General features: G+C 42.7%; 2 protein-coding genes and 1 long non-coding RNA gene across 3 annotated transcripts; all 3 read left to right on the top strand.

Moving 5' to 3' along the window:
• The first annotated feature begins 38 nt into the window (after positions 1-38).
• LOC136475592 (uncharacterized) lies at positions 39-4031 on the top strand. Its single transcript, XM_066473113.1, has 6 exons — positions 39-474; positions 1050-1172; positions 2052-2231; positions 2319-2400; positions 3367-3431; positions 3522-4031. Exons 1-6 carry the CDS (start codon positions 178-180, stop codon positions 3819-3821), a joined length of 1047 nt encoding a protein of 348 aa, XP_066329210.1. The 5' UTR covers positions 39-177; the 3' UTR covers positions 3822-4031.
• A 142-nt stretch (positions 4032-4173) lies between these two features.
• On the top strand, positions 4174-8669 carry LOC136471013 (PRA1 family protein H-like). The gene is made up of 4 exons (XM_066468745.1): positions 4174-4748; positions 4840-4979; positions 8162-8233; positions 8321-8669. The coding sequence occupies exons 1-4, from the start codon at positions 4294-4296 to the stop codon at positions 8413-8415; spliced, it is 762 nt and encodes a 253-aa protein (XP_066324842.1). The 5' UTR covers positions 4174-4293; the 3' UTR covers positions 8416-8669.
• A 4973-nt stretch (positions 8670-13642) lies between these two features.
• Positions 13643-18118, top strand: LOC136475591 (uncharacterized). The gene is made up of 2 exons (XR_010763216.1): positions 13643-17572; positions 17678-18118. It is a non-coding gene; the product is annotated as an uncharacterized lncRNA (long non-coding RNA).
• Positions 18119-19314: the final 1196 nt, after the last annotated feature.

The following is a 19314-nucleotide window of genomic DNA, read 5'->3' as shown; positions in this document are numbered from 1 at the left end:
AAAAAACTAGAGACATCAACCACCATCTCATACGCCCCTCGCCCCTCATCACATCACATTCACATCTTAGTTACGATCTGCAGCGGCCTTCCTCGGCGGTGCTAACCGAATCCGTGTTCGCGTGCTCGTCGAAACCCCGAGCTGCTCTCCAGCCTGAGGGAGGACCGGTCCGTACCCATGGCGGGGATCCTGGCGTGGGCAGCCGACGTGGTCGGCGGGGCCGGCGGCAGCGACGACGAGGCCGACGACGACGCGCGTGCCGCGGCGTCGGCCGCCATGACCCCGGCCCAGCGGCTCCGCGCCGCCGACCTGGACGCGCGGGCGGCCTCGCTGCGCCGCGCCATCCACGACCTCCGCCTCCGGGTGCCCCCGCCGCACGTCGCGCAGCGCCTGCCCCACCTCCACTCCCACTCCCTCGCGTCCTCCGCCGCGCTCGCGCTCCAGCTCAACGCGCACTCCTCCACCAAGGAGCAGGTGCACGACCCTTGGCTTAGCTCCTTTTCTCTGTGTTCCTCCTCTTGGACGTTTTTCATCCCTTATTTAGGACGACAAGTCATCTTGATAATAATCGTTAATTAATGGGAGAATAGCAGTACTGAAACTAAGTTGGAGCAGCCCCATTTGATCTGGCTCAGGAGCGCAGTTCGTGGATCTGGATCCAGTTAGGTGCTTGGATGGTTCGTTGGCTACAGATTGTATTACATTGGAAAATGTAAAGGAACAGCTGTGCCTGTATGTTGTTTGTATATGTCCATCCTTTTGAATGGGAGATGGCAATATTTGTTAGGGTGCTGAGTTTCTCTAGGGACACTAGTTGGTATTCACATTTGTAGTTGTCAACGATATGCAAAGTTTGAAAATTTTCTAAATCAATCAGCTGATGTAACAATTGTATTATTGGTGCATTAACCACCTATAAGGATGGGTGCAGTTCAACTGTATTGCTCATCGATTACTTGAAAGTTACAATTGGTTTCTTCTCACACTAGGATAGTTGGGCGTTCATTCATGTGCAGATTTATATAACAGATCCTCTAAACTTTGTGTAGACCCAGCAAAGAGAAGTAACTCTCCAAGAAGAAAATGCAGCCTATGAGAAAGCTATATCAGAGTGTAAACAGAAAATTCAGGAAAAGCAGATGGAGGCCAGTCAGCTTCAGAGTAATCTGGAGGTACACCACCATACCATTTAACAACCCTGTTTTACCCTCATGTCATTTTCCATTTTTTATGTGTCTTATTTTTCCACTATCTAATACTCTTCTAAAGCAGGTGTTACTAAGCACATGATGCATAATACATGTTTTTTTTTTCATGTTACTTAAGTGTCATCAGTTTTTCCTATTGTGAGGTTAGTACTCTCTAAGCATATGTAAGATACCGTGGAGAAGAAGTACACTAAAATATGAAAGAACTAGATATCTCCTCAATCATGTGGTTTGTTAATGGTGAAAAAGATTTACGTTGAAGATTGTTGACCAATTCTGATAGGTAAACCATGGTGATATTGTTATTGTTTCTGTTTGCCAAACTGCATCATAGATCCCTTGATTATGTCTTGTTGAATGTTGAGCAAACAAGCTTACCACCCTACTACTTCATTTGCTTGTTTCTTCAATTTGTTGTACACAAATGTTGAAAGAATGATAAATTTGTCTGAACATTGAGGCAGAGGCCATGAATACAACAACAACAACAACAAAGCCTTTAAGTCCCAAACAAGTTGGGGTAGGCTAAAACAGCAGAGGCCATGAATACCCTAAAACAAAATTGTGAGTTTGTCTCTGCATCAGTAAGGAATTACTTTAAACTCATTTACGAGGAATCCAGGTTGTCCTGTTCTATGATGAGTATCAGGAAGTCACAATCAGCCTGTGTGGAGCTTTCTAATGCTTGAGCCATGTATGTATGATGTTCATTAACTCGTACTCTTCACTTGAATGGTTTCCTTTGAAATGCTATTTATGTTTGCCTTTCTGCATATAGTTTTTTCCATGCAAAGCATAGGGCCTCCCCACACATCACTTTAATAGAATATGTTAAATTTTCAGGAAATTGAAGTAACAGAGCATAATTTAAAGACACAGCTTGAAAATGCTCTGAAGGAGCAAGAGGCTGCTCAACATAAAGCATCAACAGCAGCCTCTGGAACAACTGAAAATGCTCTACTGGAAGCTAAATCAGCAATCAATCTTAAATCTAAAGATTTGGAGGAGAAGAAAAGGGAGCTGGTATGTTATCTTTGGACTCTTCTTATGCTCTGTGTTTTGAATGCAACGTCAGAGTCTTTTTTTTTTATAATTATTCTCCCCTCACAGGAACTATTGGATAACAAGGTGCAAACATTAGAGAAAGAGTGGTCTGTGGTTGAAGAAGAATCTTTAAAGAAACCCACTCCTGGTACTTTATACTTTTCCGCATGTCAATGTTTTCATTGATTACATGTTGGATTCCCCATGCTTATTCTTTTTTTGGCAAAATGTGATTGTGAAAGGGCCAAAAGTGCCTATGCGAATAATGCCAGTTATATTTGTATTACGTGTGAACGAGAAAAGACGCCAAACCATGAGTAATATAACATAAATAATTCCAATGTTTTGCATCATATGAAATGCTTTTCTAATCACAGATTTAACTTTTTATGAGTCGGTTTAGCAAATTTTTTTTATTGGCCATCTCTTTAATTGCTAAAGCCTTATTTAAAAAAGCCAACTGCTAAGAGATACAGTATATTCTGAATCTTGGAAAAACACAGAATGGTTTTATTTGTTTGAGCCTTGCTGCTATGTATACTAGTAGATCATTGCTTACTTACAGCACTCAGCACCCAATTTCTATTGGTTAACTTGGTAGGGAGAAGTTTTCTTTTTAAATTCTCAGTCTTGAAGGCATAGAACAACTAGGCATTTTCTCTTGAAATTACCCTGTTATAAATCATATTGGTTCAAAGTAAACCATATGAGCACATTAATTGGGCATCCAGGATGTTAATAACCTACATGGTTACACCTCATGTTTCTAAGAGTAAGATTACTCCAATTGTTGAATTTGGGTTTTCATGTTTGGAGGGAGTAAGATCTCTCCATCATAGAATTAGGGAATTTTGCATTCTGTGACACTATTTTGAGGCAATGAATAGATGGTGTTGTGAACTTGTGATAGCAAATTGTTTCTCATTTTGGAACTTTAACAAAGTTAGTTCTCTCTAATTCATAAAGCTCCTCTAAGAAATCTTGCGATGCTCTGCCAAGGTATAAATAGGCAAAGCAATTATCCTACACTTTAGCGCAGTTATGCCTGCTGCATATTTGTTTCTTCTTTTATGTGAATCTATGAATTTAAGCTTGTCTTCTGTTACATATGCAGCACAAAGAGAGAAGGTCCTGGAGAGACAACTACACAGCCTCATCGAGCAGTTGACAGCTAAGCAAGTCAGTTCTATATCCTCGGCCTTTGCGTCTTGTGAAGGCTAGCAGCTCCTACCTTCTCAAACTTTGATTCTGTCTTTTGCTCTCATGTAGGCTCAAGCTGAAATCCTGGCCACTGACGTGCATTCCAAAGAAAAGGAGCTGGAACGGCTGAACCATCTGCATAGAAACCTCTACAGCAGTGCCAATGAAACTGGTGCACCCCGGAGCCGCCTCAACAGAGGCCTCTTGAGCGGCCCTGAAGATTATTATTACGACCCTAAAGGGGGTCGGAGACCGTACCAGGCTGGCGTTAGAACAGAAGGCCAGAACCGGCTGATGATCCTTAGGTCCGCAATTGTACTGTATGTTTTGCTGCTCCATGTCGTCGTTTTCATAAAGATATCAGTTTGAGATTATAAAAAAAAATATCAGTTTGAAAGCCGTTGTACTAGCACTTCATAAGTTTATAGGAAAACAGAAACTTGGTTTTGTGTACCAAGCATGCAAACGTTTCTGTGTAAATAACTTGTATGTGAGTATGTGACCCCATTGATGGATTTATAGGAGAATATATGAAATACCCGCTGCCATATTTTTGTACTATTTCTCCTATGTTTTTGTAGAATTTCATTTGAATAAACTTGGTTTTAAACACCCCCTTTGGAATTGTAACTGATTGCTGTGAAATTTCTGTGCAATTCACGTAAAATTTCTGTTTTCTAAAAGGTGCTCTAACTGTGTTTGGCCAGCAACTGCTCACACTCAGCTGGTTTGACTGGGAACTGGGCCACTGGGGAGTGGGGACTCTCCTGGGCCCACACGCAGAGGGACATGCTAATCCTCTTCCTCTGGTGAGGTATCGCGGCGGCAAATCTCCATTCCAATGGCGGCCTCGTCGTCGTTCAAGCCGAACCCGCTGTCGCTGAGCGTGCCGGACCCCGCGCTCGACCGCTGGCTCCGGGATAGCGGCTACCTCGACCTCCTCGACTCCACCACCACCGGAGGGCCGTCGTCAGCCTCGGCCCCCTCCACCTCCACCTCCTCCGCCGCCGCCAGCCCCGCCGCCGGCCCGGCCTCCTCCGGCGTCGCGGCCGACGTCCTCGCCTTCGCGCGCACCCTCGCCTCGCTCCTCGCGCTCAACCCCTTCGCGCGCCTCTCCACCGCCGACCTGACCGCGCCCACCCCATCCTGGTCGCTCGCCTTCATCGGCCCCCCCGGCGCCGCGTCCTACTCCTGGCCGCCCACACCCACCCAGGCCAGGCTCCGCGTCCAGGAGAACGTCCGCCGGTACGCGCGCAACTACGCCGCGCTCACCATCCTCGTCTTCGCGTGCTGCCTGTATGTATTTAGTACTGTATCCCATCTCATTTCTTCACTTCCTTTGATTCTCGAAGCAGCTACCTTGATGAATGATGATTTGTGTGGGCAGTTACCGGATGCCGATGGCGCTGCTGGGGATGCTGGCCAGCCTCGCCGTCTGGGAGGGCGTGCTCTACTGCCGGGACCATTGGGGCCTCACCACCAGGGCTCCAGGGGTTGCCCAAGCTCTGCTGCACTGTGCACAGATTGGTGAGTATGATGTTCCTGCCTGCCCAACACTTAGATTGATATCTTTTTTTTCTTTCTCTCCTCACAGATTGGTGAGTATGATGTTCCTGCCTGCCCAACACTTAGATTGATATCTTTTTTTTTCTCTCCTCTGAACTCTGAAGTGACAATTGAGATTCTGGCGCTAGCAACATCAAACTAGATGATTACATGCACGGCATTAGGTTGCAATTGGAATGAGTAAAATCTAAAATGAACACCTTGCAAATTCCAATACCTGAAATATTGCAAATATGAGCAAAAGAATTAGTAGCTCACTGACATAAGGTACGCTGCTATGAAATTTATTAAGACGACTAGAAGTGGGGCAAAAAGGACATGATTGATGCAATTTTAAGGTCAGAAGACCTGTAATCTATCGTACAAAATTCTGTCCGCTTAGAAAAATGTATGTACTTAGACCATTTGCTCTCCACTCAGTACAACCAATTAGTTCATCGAAAAGCTCTGAACATAACAAAATTCCGACGAATTCATGTATTACCCTATGTTCTTGAAGAAATTCTTGTTATACATGAATATTCCAAAGGACTCTAACCTTTTCAAGTTACAACTCCCTTGCAGTATATCCTGTTCGAAATTTTTTACTTCCTTCCATGGGTCATATCCAGGTCTAAAGTTCCATTTTCATGTAGAATGGTATAAATGAATAACGGTATATTATGTTTTCTGTACCAACTAGAAAATGTATTTACTAATCGTGCAGTCTCTTAGCTATGGATTATTATGTGTTGCTTAAAATGTGGAAGTTATCTGCTGATCTCTCTTAATTTATCAGAAGCAAATAAGCAATATAAGTAAGATGGGAAATACGACAAGCTTTACTTTCACTTATAGTTTTGTTTTGCTTGATTGGCATCCTGTATTTAATTAGGGGAAATCTTATATTTGCCATCGTGAGGTAGCTTATCTTGTACATGCCATAGTGAACATGTCAAAACATTTTCTTTCCATACCATTATGAATATAAAGAGGGCAAACAGCGTCACTGCTTGATGAGAAATTATATGAATGCCCCCATCTATAACTTTGGCAATGTGGGAAACAAGGGTCCACCAAGGTGTTGCAGTATATTGCATTATCATCTAATGTTGCATCATATATTTAATCAGAAAAGGGGCTGATGGTAGAAACTAGAAGCAATGAATAGTTTTCAAATGGGGACAGCGGCCAGAGTGAGGCCTGACATATCTGTGGTCAACTTCTAGGTTTTGGTACTTCTTTTTTTGCTTTGTCCCTGCATTTAGTTCCACTGCGATCTTGCAATTCGTCATGAGTTATTTAAAGATCTCAAATATCACACTATTTAGAAATCTTAGCAGATTGAAGTGGCCACCTGATTCTTCTCCCTGCCTTAATAAGCATTAAATGGACTGGTAAACACTTTGCTGCCGTGGCAATTTCTTATAGATGGAATATATTTATATTTATGTGCATGTAACACGCCCATTTATGTCTCAGTAACATGTTCATGATATGCTCCTCCATGTTTCTAAATACAAGCATGGTGTTTAGGACAAGCTAATTAAGTCAACTTCTAGGCTTTACTTCTCTTTTTTTCTTTTTCCCTGCCTTTAGTTTCACTATCTAGTAGAATATCATGAGTTATTTAAAGATCTCAAAATATCACACTATTTTTTTAGAATTATAAATATCACACTATTTAGAAAATTTAGCATCTAAACTTGTACCCAATTCTTGTCCCTTATTGTGGGTTGTGTGAGAGGGGGTGTTGGTCTGCTAACTCTGCTGGACCTGGGGTAGCTCGGCATGATGGCTGCAACCCCTTAAGAGATGCACTAGACAGCTGTGTGACCTGAGACAGGAATCATCCTGCTCACAAGTAATCTGGATCATGTGCTCTTAGGAGGAAAAGTACAGTTTTTAAAAAAATTAGTAACTATACTTTGGTTCCCTTTTCTTTTGTGTTTGTGTTTTGGATTTATTATGCACTATTAAGAAAAATTCAAGATTCTCGTATGCCCCCTACTAATCTGTTATTCTGTTTGATACTTTGATATAATCCACCCTTCTTAAATCTTTTTAATCAAAGGACAAAGAGATTGATTCTTGTGAAGTGTATCATACATCTAACGAGTTGAGGCCTTAAGGGCACTTCAGGAAGATGAAGCTATGCTACTTATTGAAACCCCATGACATCAAACCAAAAAGAAAAAAAAAACACATTTTCTATTTTAGAACATCAAATAAAGTTGCCCTTTAGGCCACCAAGATTCCACTAGAACTGAGGCACTGAGCTGGAACACAACCCAGCTGGCTATTGGTTATGTGTCTTAGTGTTCCTTCCAGCCAATTATATTCATCTTTATAGTCTTCTTTCACAACTTTGTATTTTTGTATTTTTCTTAAATAACTTTAACTGTAGTATAAGTAACTTTGTTTGTGCAGTGTTCCAGAAACTGTTATGGTATGAATATTCTTCCGTTTTTTGAATTGAATTGGGTGGAAATCTATAAAAGCTTGGCAGATAGACTCCTTTCCCACTGCTTTGGGATAGCAAAGAACTCCATTAAATGATTGTTTTTCACTAGCGCTCTTTTTTTCTTTGAGGGTACCAAGAGTCCCCTCACTAGCATCCTGCAGACATCATCATTTGGCTGGGTCTTGCCAGTAACCTGTTCCATACCACCAGAAATAACTGGAACCAGGGATAACCTGCTAGTTACTCTGGCTAACCATGCCTTTAGAGGGAAATGGTAGGAAATATTGGCCTGACGGGCTTTAGATTCTCCTTGCAATATTTCTGTAGGAGAAAATGGTAGCCATTGGTAACCTGGCTGTTACTGGTGTCAGCTATTATTTTTTTGGTATATCTTCTTTTCATGTATATGTTTTTTTTATTACTGCTAGGAAATAGAGTGCAGTGTACAAGTTTCTGTACTATATGCTCGTCACCACACATTCCGCTCATGCCATGTAACTGCTCTATGTTAAAGCATGATTTGAGAGACTTCAAACTTTTAATTAACACAGTGCTAGGTTTTTCCATTGGTTTTTCACCCTAATGTCGCACATTTTCAGATTTAAGGTTTTATCCCTTGAGTCAGCTTTAAGGTTTTATCCCATTACTCATGCCTGTCATATTGTGATGACTAATGACTAGTTGATTTGTTTCTTAACAGCTACTGCTATACTACTGTACGTCTGCAACCTACAGTTTGCTCTCGTGTACGCCATCGGATTGAGCTATGCATGTAAGTGACCTCCAGGTTCTGTCCCATTCCTTGTCATTTCCTCTGGTTCTCAGGAGCAACATGGTGCACTATGCCTATGTTCTGCAGTGATGATGTTACACGCCTCCCTCCGGAAGTTGACTCCCTCAAGTCTACCAGATCCCAGTAATAAGAACAGGAGGGCACAACCGAGACGGAGCTAGGTTACATGCCGGGCAGTACAGGCCTACAGGCGATGTTCATGGTTGTCTAGAACATGGGATCGAGATGATGCATGGTTGATGGTTCCAAAAACGTCTTCTGGTTATTGGAACAGTGGTACATTCTGAGGCGGCGAGCATGGACGAGTGTAGAATACGGCCATCAGGGATATAATGCTATCATACTGTCATGAAAACTCGAAGAGGCATACACTTGTATATTTTTCAGAAAGATAACCAAATGGTATTTCGTTTTATTCTTGCCGTCTTGCGTTGATGCGTGCAATCCATTCGCTGGAAGACATCTTTGTACAGTCCTGTCTTTGTTGTATGTACTGGTTCATGGGGGCCATGGCCAGACGACCCACAAATGGCAGAGCATCGCATTCATTTCACACTCACCTTTGTTCTTGGCCGACCCAAACACATCACTTTTTTTTTATTACAGATGAGAGAGAAATCTATGCACCGGAAGTTCCGGGTGATCGGCATTTGTAGCACTCATATTTTATCTGATTATTCAGCCTGTTCGCTTGATGGTTTCAGCCAGCTCAAATCAGCCAGCCAACAGTGTTTTTCTCTCACAACAAACCAGCACCAGTCAGCCCAAATCAGCACAGAAACCAACCAGCGAACATGCCGATTATTATTATCATGAGCTTGAGCCTACCAAGGTTTTGTTTTGGCTCAGCCAAGAAGTGCACCTACGATTCTCACTTGCCATTTCATTTGCATTATTATTGCATAGCACATCATCACACGACACGACAATAGAGCTGGTGAACCTCTGTCAACAAAACACGCTAAGAACAACTCAATACTACTACTTCCAACGCCCAGAAATGACAAGCATATTTGGTCATAGTAAGTAGGTCTGGTCCTTAATTTTTCTTACAATAAAATTTAACTAATTGTTGATCAAAATTTATATTCTCTCTTGTCAAATATAATTATTATTTCTGGACGGAAGGGTAAATCTCAGAGTAAATGTATTATTTACACGTTTGCTTGATGCACCATAACCGTCAGTATTCCGTCAACCAGATTCTAGAAACCACAAACCACTCATCGGATGAATTTCCAGCTGGATACCGACACGTGTTGACACAGAATGCACTCGTGCCTACACAACCTTTTCTTTTTCACGTGTCCCTCGAGAGCACACGAACAAGCATCATCGACCACTTACCTGTCTTTCCAACGCATTCTTTTCTTTTCTTTAATCCCAAAAAGCCCAAATATACGATGCCATCATTTTCTGATCACACTTTAGGTTCAGCCATTTCCGTAAAATCATGGATGCAAATTTGGCCCTGCCGGAACATGTACGAGTGAGTGTACAATACGTCCATCAGGATACTGTGTCTTGAGTCAGCAAAGGCATACACGTATCTTTTTCTTTATATATGGAATGAATGAATAAATAAATAGTCTTGTTTTTTTATTTTATTTGTTTGGTTGTATCCGGCAACCAATTCAGTCGAAGCCGTTTTCTTTGTTTTTTATTTATGAATTACACGCTACAAATGCAACTTCCATAAATATGTATGTATACTCACTCTTATAAATCGATGTACGTAGACACTGAGCTGGTAGATTTTAAAATTGACAAAATTATCATAGACACCTCGCTCTCAATCGACACATCATCTCTCACCGAAAGAATAACATCCTTTAATAGCTCGTGCACAAAGGGCCCGAGAGCATCACATTCATTTCACACACTTGATCTTTATTCCTTGGCCCATGGAGCAATCGTGTTGCGTGTGCCGTGCCCACACAAGGAATTCCTGTGCGTCCCTGGCTCCCCATGTGACCAAGATTCTCCCCAAAGTCATCACAGTTTTTGGGCTCCAGGGGAAACAAATCCATGCATGCAACTTTTGTTGAAAGATATGGGCATCTTGTTGACTATTCTCTGTCGATGATGTACTGTGCTGTGCAATTGTCTTGGGAATTTTAGGTTCTTGTCACTAATGGCATGTCACATGTAATGGTTAAGGGAGGTTAAAAACTTGTCTTGTGATAGTTGGGGGATGGGAAAATGAAAGGACGGTGGAGAAAATTATGTAGAGCTTCTAGAAAGCCAGTGCCCTTTTATTTCTCGTGTTTTTTAGTACAAGAACTCCTTTTCAAGTTAGCCAAGTAGATCTTTTCAAGACAAAGAAGGTTAGGCAAGCAAGAATGCAAGATGGTATAAGACTTGCACGCTCATTTTTTTTGTAGGAAAATCTATGGACAAAACACATCGAATAAATTTTAGCAGATATTTGTAAATTCATTTGTAGATATTTCATGATTGATCAAGAAAAAAAACAAGTAGGTTAGTTTTAATGTTTCTTGTTACCTTCGTAAGCTAGGTATACCACGGTGAGTTAAAAATGCATGGTTATAATTAGATTTTGTGTTAGTATCACTCCTACCTCACATATTTGAAAAATTCCTAAAACCTACATAAGAGGACAAACACAGACCATTGGATCCTGTCTATGATTCACATCATCCCCTACTTCGCATAAATTCCATGTACTAGAATATATAGGCCTATTCCAATCATTAGCTACCTACTCCCTAAAAAACGCTGTCTTATAAATTTTTGCTATGGTCTATGGATGTCCTAAATCGTATCCACTAGCTTTCCCAATGCCACAATCAACCTTATGGAGCCACGTTTGCCATTAATTGTTGATGATGACCCTGTTATCTAGGTCAAGAGCCAAGTAATTAAACTAGCAAAGAAAATACAAATATCATGCCATTGCCCTTTTGTTTTGGTCTTGATGTTCCTTTTCATTTAGTACTCCCTCCGATTTTCTTTGTTTGACGCCAATTAGATGGAAATTGAACTAACCATCTTCATACATATAAGAATGGAGGTAGTATATAGGAAGGTGAGGATCTTCATACTTTAACTGAAAGATATGAGCACCTTGTTGATTGTGTACTCTCTCGTGATGATGTACTACTATGCAAAATCTCTTGAGAATTTTAGGTTCCTGTCACTAATGACATGTCTCATGTGATATTTAAGGGATGCTAAAAGCTTTTAATGTGGTAGTTAAGGGGTGAGACGTTGAAAGGATGGTGGAGAAAATGATGTAGAGCTTCTATAAAGAGTTGGGCCATTTTATTTCTCATTCTTCTTCGTACAAGTCCTCTTCAAGTAAGGCCAAGCAAGTACTTTCAAGAAAGAAATAAGTTAGGCAAAGGGGATGGCATAAGACTTTCACATTCTTTTTAAGCAAAAACCTCTAATGAAACACAACAAATAATTAAATTGGCAACATATTATTTGTAAATTGTTGTGTATGATATTTGGGAGAATGTTCTAAAGAAAACTAGTAATTCAACTTTAATGTTCCTTGTCATCATCTTATGCTAGTTTACAATTAAATTTTGCATTCTTATCACTCCTACCTTAACCTCGTATATATACAAAAAACCATAAAACCTACACAAGAGGACACCGCATCTATGATTCATATAATCCGACACCTACTTTGTATAAATTTCATGTAGAAGTAGAATATGTCCACTAGATCATGGGCTACCTACTCCCTACCAACAATAACCCTGCCTTATAACTGTTGCTATGGATGTCCTAAATCTTGTCCAATATGATAGCTTTGCTAATACCACAAGCAACCTTGATGAAGCTACCTTTTTCATTAATTGTTGATGATCCTATTATTTGGTTCAAGAGCTATCCAAGTAAATTGACAAAGAAAATACATATATCTTGACATCATGCCCTTTTGTTTTGGCCTTGGCGTTTCTTTTCATTTAGTACTCCCTCTGGTTTTCTATGTTTGACGCTGGTTAGTTGAAAAATGAACTAGCTATCTTTGTGGATATGAGAATGGAGGTGGTACGTATATACGAAGGTGAGGATTCTTAATCACACAATGGTAGGCCTAGGAACTGAATGGAGCCCGGGTGATGCTCAAGATATAGAGCATGCTCCATGTCTAACAAGGGTCTAACTTTGTACTACGACGGAGGCTGGTTAGTCACTAGGCGTCGAACCCTGGGTTTGCCGTTGAATTCATGCAAATATATTGGCATATCCTCCATCTGGGCCAGCACCACGATATTCCTCTACTACTCATTGTTAATACTTGCATCTATACTAAAAGGGTTACTCTCCCTTTTTTTTGACAAAAATACATTGGCATATCTACTGACAATTATCATATGTTAATTTCACTCTATGAAAGCTACTCACTAAACAACACCTGCCATATCTTGTTACCAATAGCATGAACATAGCTGTCCACAATAAAAAATGAACCCTGCTATCTAGACATCTCCTTACACTAGATAAGTTTACTAGACTATAATGACTTATTTAGAAATGGATTGTCTGCTTGCTATCATTTGCTCCTTCCTCAACCTACAAAGCCTTAAACCTGCATAATAAGAGGGGAAAAATGCAAACATTGGATCTAGTCTAGCATCATCACCGTAGCCCCTACCATTCCATTTTATGTTGTATGGTGTGGATAAACCCCCGATGCTCCCTACCAACAAAACCATGGGCTAAACAAATTTGCTACAAAAAACACTGAGAGGGGCTTGACCTATCTCCTTCTCCCAATTTATTAAGTAAACATCATTTGCACTCCTGCGTGTAGCACTTCAAGCTCCTCCAAAGGCTACATATGTTCTAAATCTAATCCACTGCTCCTGCGACCCTTGCAAACACCATCATTTACCTTCAGAAAGCTACCTTTACCATCCCGTTCACAACTAATTGTGGATGGTGATGTTACTTGGACCCAAACCCTAAGTTGATGTTCTAAATTTTTGGACAACAACTTTTGGATCTTTCAAAAGAAAAAAAATCCGGGAAGCCAAAAGCTAGAAGCTTACTATAGTAAGCTTTTGGGCTTTGGGCTTTTGAAAAGTCCGAAAGCTAGTAGTCTAAAAAGTAGTCAAAAGCTCAAAAAAATGACCTTAATAAAATCTCATTCTCCACTATTTGTTTTTCATAATCTTTATATGAGTGACCTAATGAGGGAAGAAAAGTCCCCGGTAGATAAGAGAATCCCGGGAGGGATGGATGGATCCCCCACCATAAAAAGAAGGGGAATCAGAAAAGCTGGGAAGCAAAACTACCAAAGCCCTTAAAAAAGCAAGGGCCTGACCCCTTTTTGCTAAAGAGAGGAGCGGCACATGCCCTCTCCCTGCGCGCGCGGGCCACTCCCAATATGCTCTCTTTGGGCGCCCGGGCCCACTTGCATCTGTCCCTGGAATCCGGGCCCACTTGCATCGCCCCACCCCAATATGCTCTCCCTGGAAGCCGGGCCCACTTCCATCCCCCACCCCAATATGCTCTGCCTGCGCACCCGGGTCCATTTCGACGCCCCAACCGCGAATCCCCCGCTCCCCAACTATAAAAGCCCACCCTCTCCTCTCTCCGGTCTCCACCAGACCACCACCCACCAGGCAGCGAGCGGGGAGGGCGGGGGCAGCAGCGGGCGCCGTGCCTGCCACGCCTCCTCCTCCTATCCAACCATTCCACGCGAGCGAGCAGGACGCGATATTTCCGATTCGAGGAAAGATGTCCAAACTCCTCAAGCCGCCGCGCCGCCTCGGACTCGCTTGGTGCAGATCGGGACCCGCCGCCCGGCCGACGGGACGGATCCCGCCTTGCACCAAGTGAATCGGAGCCGGCGCAGCCATACAGCGACCGACCGCCGTCGCCTGCTGCGCTACCGTAGCCTGCTTGTTGCGTGTTTTTATTTTTTTCTGATAAGGATCGTGCGGATTGCTGTCGTTCTGCGTCGCCGTGCGGATTGCTGTGTCGCCACGCGGATTGCTGTGATTCTGTGTCGCCGTTGGAATTATTAGGAGCCGTGCGGATCTCTGCTCTAGATTAAGCAATCCGGATATGGATCTGACGCGTAATTTCGGTAGTTTGATCTGATGCGTTGGGTGATGACGTCCTGATTTAGCAGGATCCATGCTTACAGTAGACTGTGCTACTCTGCTTTAATTTTCAATGGCAATTTTCTGTTCATAAATGAAGTTTCTGTGGTGACATCTTTTGTGGTGCCAGGGAGTCTTGGCTTTGCCTGTGGGGTTGCAAAATTGGCCGGTCATGATGCCCAGTCCTGCCCTGCCCTGATCACGGGGAAACCGTGCCTGCTGGATTCAACTGCAGAGAGATTAATTGATTTGACTGCTTACCAGGGATGTACTACGAGCTCTGTAAGGTAGAAATTATGGCGCTGCGAGCATGCTCACATGATACTTCTGAATTGTGATCGACTTTGGTGTAGTGTATGGCACTGCAGGCTTGCTCACATGATACTTGTGAATTGTACATGATCAACTTTGGTGTAGTGTGTAGAATGGTTTCTGTGATAGATGCTAATCATGAAAAATTGGGTCGACCTGATTGATTGATTCTCAGATGCATCATTGCTGTTAGTGGCTGTGTGCAGGCCACATCAACTGTAGGTTTGTCTTAACTAAAGTAGTATATTCCGAATTGCCGATTACCAAAATAAGCCTAATCATGGGTCAAATTGGCTACTGGTTTGGGGTTCGCTTTTTCTGAATGTTTATGGACCTACACCATTAAAGCGGATCTGATCGACATGGTATAGTTATTAGGCGGGAAGGGATAGGCATGAAGTTCAAATGCAATCACCAAAAAAAAAAATCTAAATGAAACATTAGTCCAGCCGTAAAAGGAAAAGGGAGTAACAAGGAGCAGATCCTTCTTCCGACAGGGGATTGTAATTTTTAAGTTTCTGAGTTTTGTAATGTTGCTTGAGGGTATGTGACTAGTCTCATTTACCTTTTTTTCCCCCTTACTGTTGCTGTATTAGCTAACCTTTTATTCCAGTGACACCAAAATAAGGGTTATTAGTCATCGATGCTTAATAGATCATGACAAACTACTAGCGTTGTTTATGACTTTCTTGTGTCATCTAGGCGATTGAAATTTTGGCCCTATGTGACTAAGCTGTTGAATAATGTAATCAATGCATATGCTGTTTATAATGGCACCTTCTCGCTCAATTCAATTGGAAGATTACTATTTTTTTGGCTAGGTAGTTTCTGAAAGGTACTATTCATGGAATCATGGGTTCATTTGATAATATCAACTCTTCTGGTGGCTGGTGGCCATTTCAGAACATCCCGTTCTCTCCAAGAAGTTCCAGTGTTACACTAAAGAATACTTGAAAAGCAATTATGTTGTATGTATTGTACCAGAAACAAAATGGATCTGTATGCTTGATCTTTTTTAGCACGTTTGATGCTTGATGTCTATGCATAAATGTCAATTTTTGTTTGATGCTTGATGTCTATGCGTAAGTATCAATTTCTGTATATGGGAAATGTTCTGGATGGATGTTGTGACCTGCTTTGTTTGAAATGGTATATTCTATACTAAATTACTTGATAAATGAATAAGCATCCAGATTTGTTCCAACTGTATGTCCATTTATTGATCTAGTTCCGTAGGTAGCTTGCTAGAGGGACTTTTCTCAGTAAACTACATTGGTGTTAACTGACTTCCCCTGTTACATACGGCTTCCTATGTGAGGTGATGTAAGTGGAATCCTTTTTGGATGAACTCTAGAGGCTAGAATCTGGTGAAATTGTTGCATGCATGTTTACTATTACTTAGCACCATGGCAGCTAGGATTGACAGTGAAAAAACTGTTTCCGGGGTAAACAAGGAATCTGGCTTGTCTGATCTTCAGCTGGAACCGCACGCAGTTTCCAATCCCCCCAAACCTGTCCAGTTTGATGTGGGTTTTCTGAGTTTATTATTTTCCCTCCAGGTTGAAAGTTTCTGGGGGCAATCCAGAAATCTGGTTTGTTTCGGTTTGTGGGCTTGTGGCTGGAAAACACACCCAATTTTCAGCCCCCAAAACTGGTCTGGGTTTGGTTATGAAATCTTCATATATTTATTTTATCTCACAATTTTTTTTTTGTTTGAGATAGATATTAGAAGAAACTGTTAGCATTTTGGGTCCTGGGACTCTGGGAGGGAACTAGGGGTACCATTATTTCTCACTGGTTTGGCTGAAAAAAGGACGGGATGGCCGGCAAGTTACCTCACGTTTTCTTTCATTCAACAAGTTAACAGCATGCTTAAGATTTAAGCTAAGACTCATATGATTGAGATTCGAGTTGTCGGATCAGTATCATTATATAGAAATAACCTAGTGCTGTTTTTACTGAAACAGATCCATACAGTGGAAACATGTTGGGCCCCCTTGTTTCAGTGGACATAGTATTTTTAGCTGCTATTTTCGTCGAAACCAATTTTGTGCACGGACTTTGCACCATCACCTCATCATGATTTTGTGCATACTGCTATATTTATATTTATATATCTGGTGATGTGTAATGCCCAAGTGGGGTATGGTTCATTTTTATTATGTATATTATATAGGTAATAGGTATGAGAAAGGGGAGTCAGTGATTCGGTGTCGAGGAATATATGCTCGGGGATCAAGATTCTTTTTCCATGAGGAAGAGTGTGGAAGAGACAAACTAGCCGATTGGCACTAGTTGGCTGGCCCTCCATGGCTGGCGTTTGAGCCTGCTCCAGGAAAAGCGGATTCCCTCCCTCCACTCCATAGTTGAGCTGGAGCTGATGAGTGATGAGTGAGCCCCGAGTAAAATTTGTTTACTTTCTAGCGGTTGGAATATTCGGCTAAAGCCACGACAGGCGCCCAGGAGAACATGTTCTGAAAAGCTGTCGAGGAATATAAATTACCTGGGGTCTGACACGCCCTGGATTGACTTGAATGGATGAGCAGAAGCAGAGCATGGTGGAATTCCAGCTCTGGGTAAAACATTGCCTGGTTGGTGCCAGAGGTCCAGCTAGCTTGATGAAATTTCACAGTTTTACTGTGTTTATTTATTTGATGACTGAATGCTCTCAGTTATGATGCTTAATTACTAGGAGTAAATTATATTTCATGCTGTTATGATTTCACACTTGGCACTGATCACCGATGAATTTTACTCTCTTCTGTAGAGCGGTGAAGGGCAAACGGACCAGCCACTCCACCCTGTTCCGGGGTCGGCCTTTTGTCGTATCCTTGTTGATGAATTCAAATGCACTTCCATATTCCGCTTTGTTTTTGACCCATTCGTCGCGGCCTTTGTCGTATCCTTGTTGTTAATGGTGAATTCAAATGAACTTCTCTGTTCCTCTTTTGTTTTTGAATGAACAAATGGTTCAGTACTCAGTGGTGGGAATATGAACTGTGTTGGTCTACTGTTGCCGCAGATGAATGAACGCATGATGATCCTGGGAACAGTACAAAACCAGAGCCAGCCAGGGTGTTGGTCGTCGAATACATGACAAAATTGACAAGGACGCGGCACTTGATTGGAGATCTGTACGCAACGCAGCTGTGATGAAACAAACATGGTGGTGGGCTTTAGCGGATGGATGACATGCCATGCCGGTCAGCTGATCGAGCTGCCGAGCTGGTGTCCTTTGGCCAGCAGCCGCCGTCCAGTGCGTGAAAAGCCTGGCCGGCCGGCTGCCTGCTGATGCATGGCGCTCGTGCCCATCAGGCAGGCTGCAGGCATGGTCCCCTGCCGACTGCCTCTCATGCAAAAGCTGCTCGCACTCCCGCTCTCATTCGAATCTGTGAATTCCCCTTCGCTTCCGTTCCCTGGGCTGGCACGGCAAGCTATTATTGTCGTCTCTCTGATTCAGAAATGCCGCGTACAGATTTCCCTGTTGGTGATTACTGTGGCCGAGCACCTTCTCTGCTCGTCCTGCGCAGGGTGTCGCCTCTGCTTGTGCCGTGCGGCTGTCTACACCGCCCAGCGAATTGGAGACGGGGGGCTCCGCCGCTCCGAGCAACCATCGGCTTGCGTACAGGTACAGACGTGCTGCCGAAGTGAATGAATACAGGTACAGATGTGCTGCTGAAGTCAATGAATTGTCGAACGTTTGGTGGAAATTCACATGGAAATGTGGAATTGAGTTGAGCTGATGTGACTTGGTGGAGGACTCGGGCTGCCGTGGAATGGAACAGTTGGTCCAGAGTAAAATATCCTCAGATTCGCAGACCTGATCCACGTGTTCCAGATAAAAATACGTGGAACGGGCTGCATCGCAGAACGACTCAACTCACCTGATGGGTAGTAGCAGTACACTTCACCTAGACGTAGTAGGCTGTTCTCTACTGAAAGTACGGTACAACTGGACGCTGTTCGTTTCGCTGATTTGTTGCGATAGAAAAACACGGGTACAATCAGGCACGGCAGAATCACAAGTCCGGCGATGTTCAGGGAGACTTGGTAGTTGGCACCAACCAGAGTCCACAAAACGCACTTGTAAGAGCATAAGCTAACTCCGTTCCAAAATATGTTAGTTGGCGAGACACAAATGGTTCCAAAGTATGTTAGTTGGCGAGACATAAATGGGCGTGTTACATGCACATAAATATATACCATCTACAAGAAATTGGCGCGGCAGCCAGGTGTTTACCAGTCCATCTGATGCTAATAAAGTTCTGGAGAATAGAAATAAAATAAAAATGCCCACAGCTAGTCTCCAGCGAATGCCAAGTCTCCCACAGCGTTCTTGAATACTGGGAAGCACGAGAGGACGCTGGTGCGCTGAATTCGCAGAAGCGCATTTGCTACCCACAACCATAGGTGCAGAGTTTCATGGGTCCAGCGGTCAGCCTCATGGGGCACACACACTGGGCAGGAAGAAGAGGATAACTGATCAGCATTCATCTCGCATCAGATGGCTCTCATAAACGTCTCTCATTTACCAAGTGGTTTAATAACTAGCTTCAATAAGCAAATATTATTTGCTTTGGCAGGCCATTCGTCGCTGTATACATCACCTGGGTGGCAAACAACCCATGGCATTTCCATTGTATCTTGCAGAACTCCACT

This window comes from Miscanthus floridulus, chromosome 8, assembly GCF_019320115.1.
Source record: "Miscanthus floridulus cultivar M001 chromosome 8, ASM1932011v1, whole genome shotgun sequence".
Lineage (NCBI taxonomy): Eukaryota > Viridiplantae > Streptophyta > Magnoliopsida > Poales > Poaceae > Miscanthus > Miscanthus floridulus.
The sequence above is the reverse complement of the archived record's forward strand: the minus strand, read 5'-3'. Positions and strand labels throughout refer to the sequence as shown.

Coding starts and splice junctions, on each gene's coding strand:
- LOC136475592 (XM_066473113.1), top strand. CDS start 178: ATGGCGGGGATCCTGGCGTGGGCAGCCGACGTGGTCGGCGGGGCCGGC. Junction 2,401..3,366: donor TTTAAAGAAACCCACTCCTG/GTACTTTATACT, acceptor TTACATATGCAG/CACAAAGAGAGAAGGTCCTG. Junction 3,432..3,521: donor AGCAGTTGACAGCTAAGCAA/GTCAGTTCTATA, acceptor GCTCTCATGTAG/GCTCAAGCTGAAATCCTGGC.
- LOC136471013 (XM_066468745.1), top strand. CDS start 4,294: ATGGCGGCCTCGTCGTCGTTCAAGCCGAACCCGCTGTCGCTGAGCGTG. Junction 4,749..4,839: donor CTCGTCTTCGCGTGCTGCCT/GTATGTATTTAG, acceptor TTGTGTGGGCAG/TTACCGGATGCCGATGGCGC. Junction 8,234..8,320: donor CATCGGATTGAGCTATGCAT/GTAAGTGACCTC, acceptor TATGTTCTGCAG/TGATGATGTTACACGCCTCC.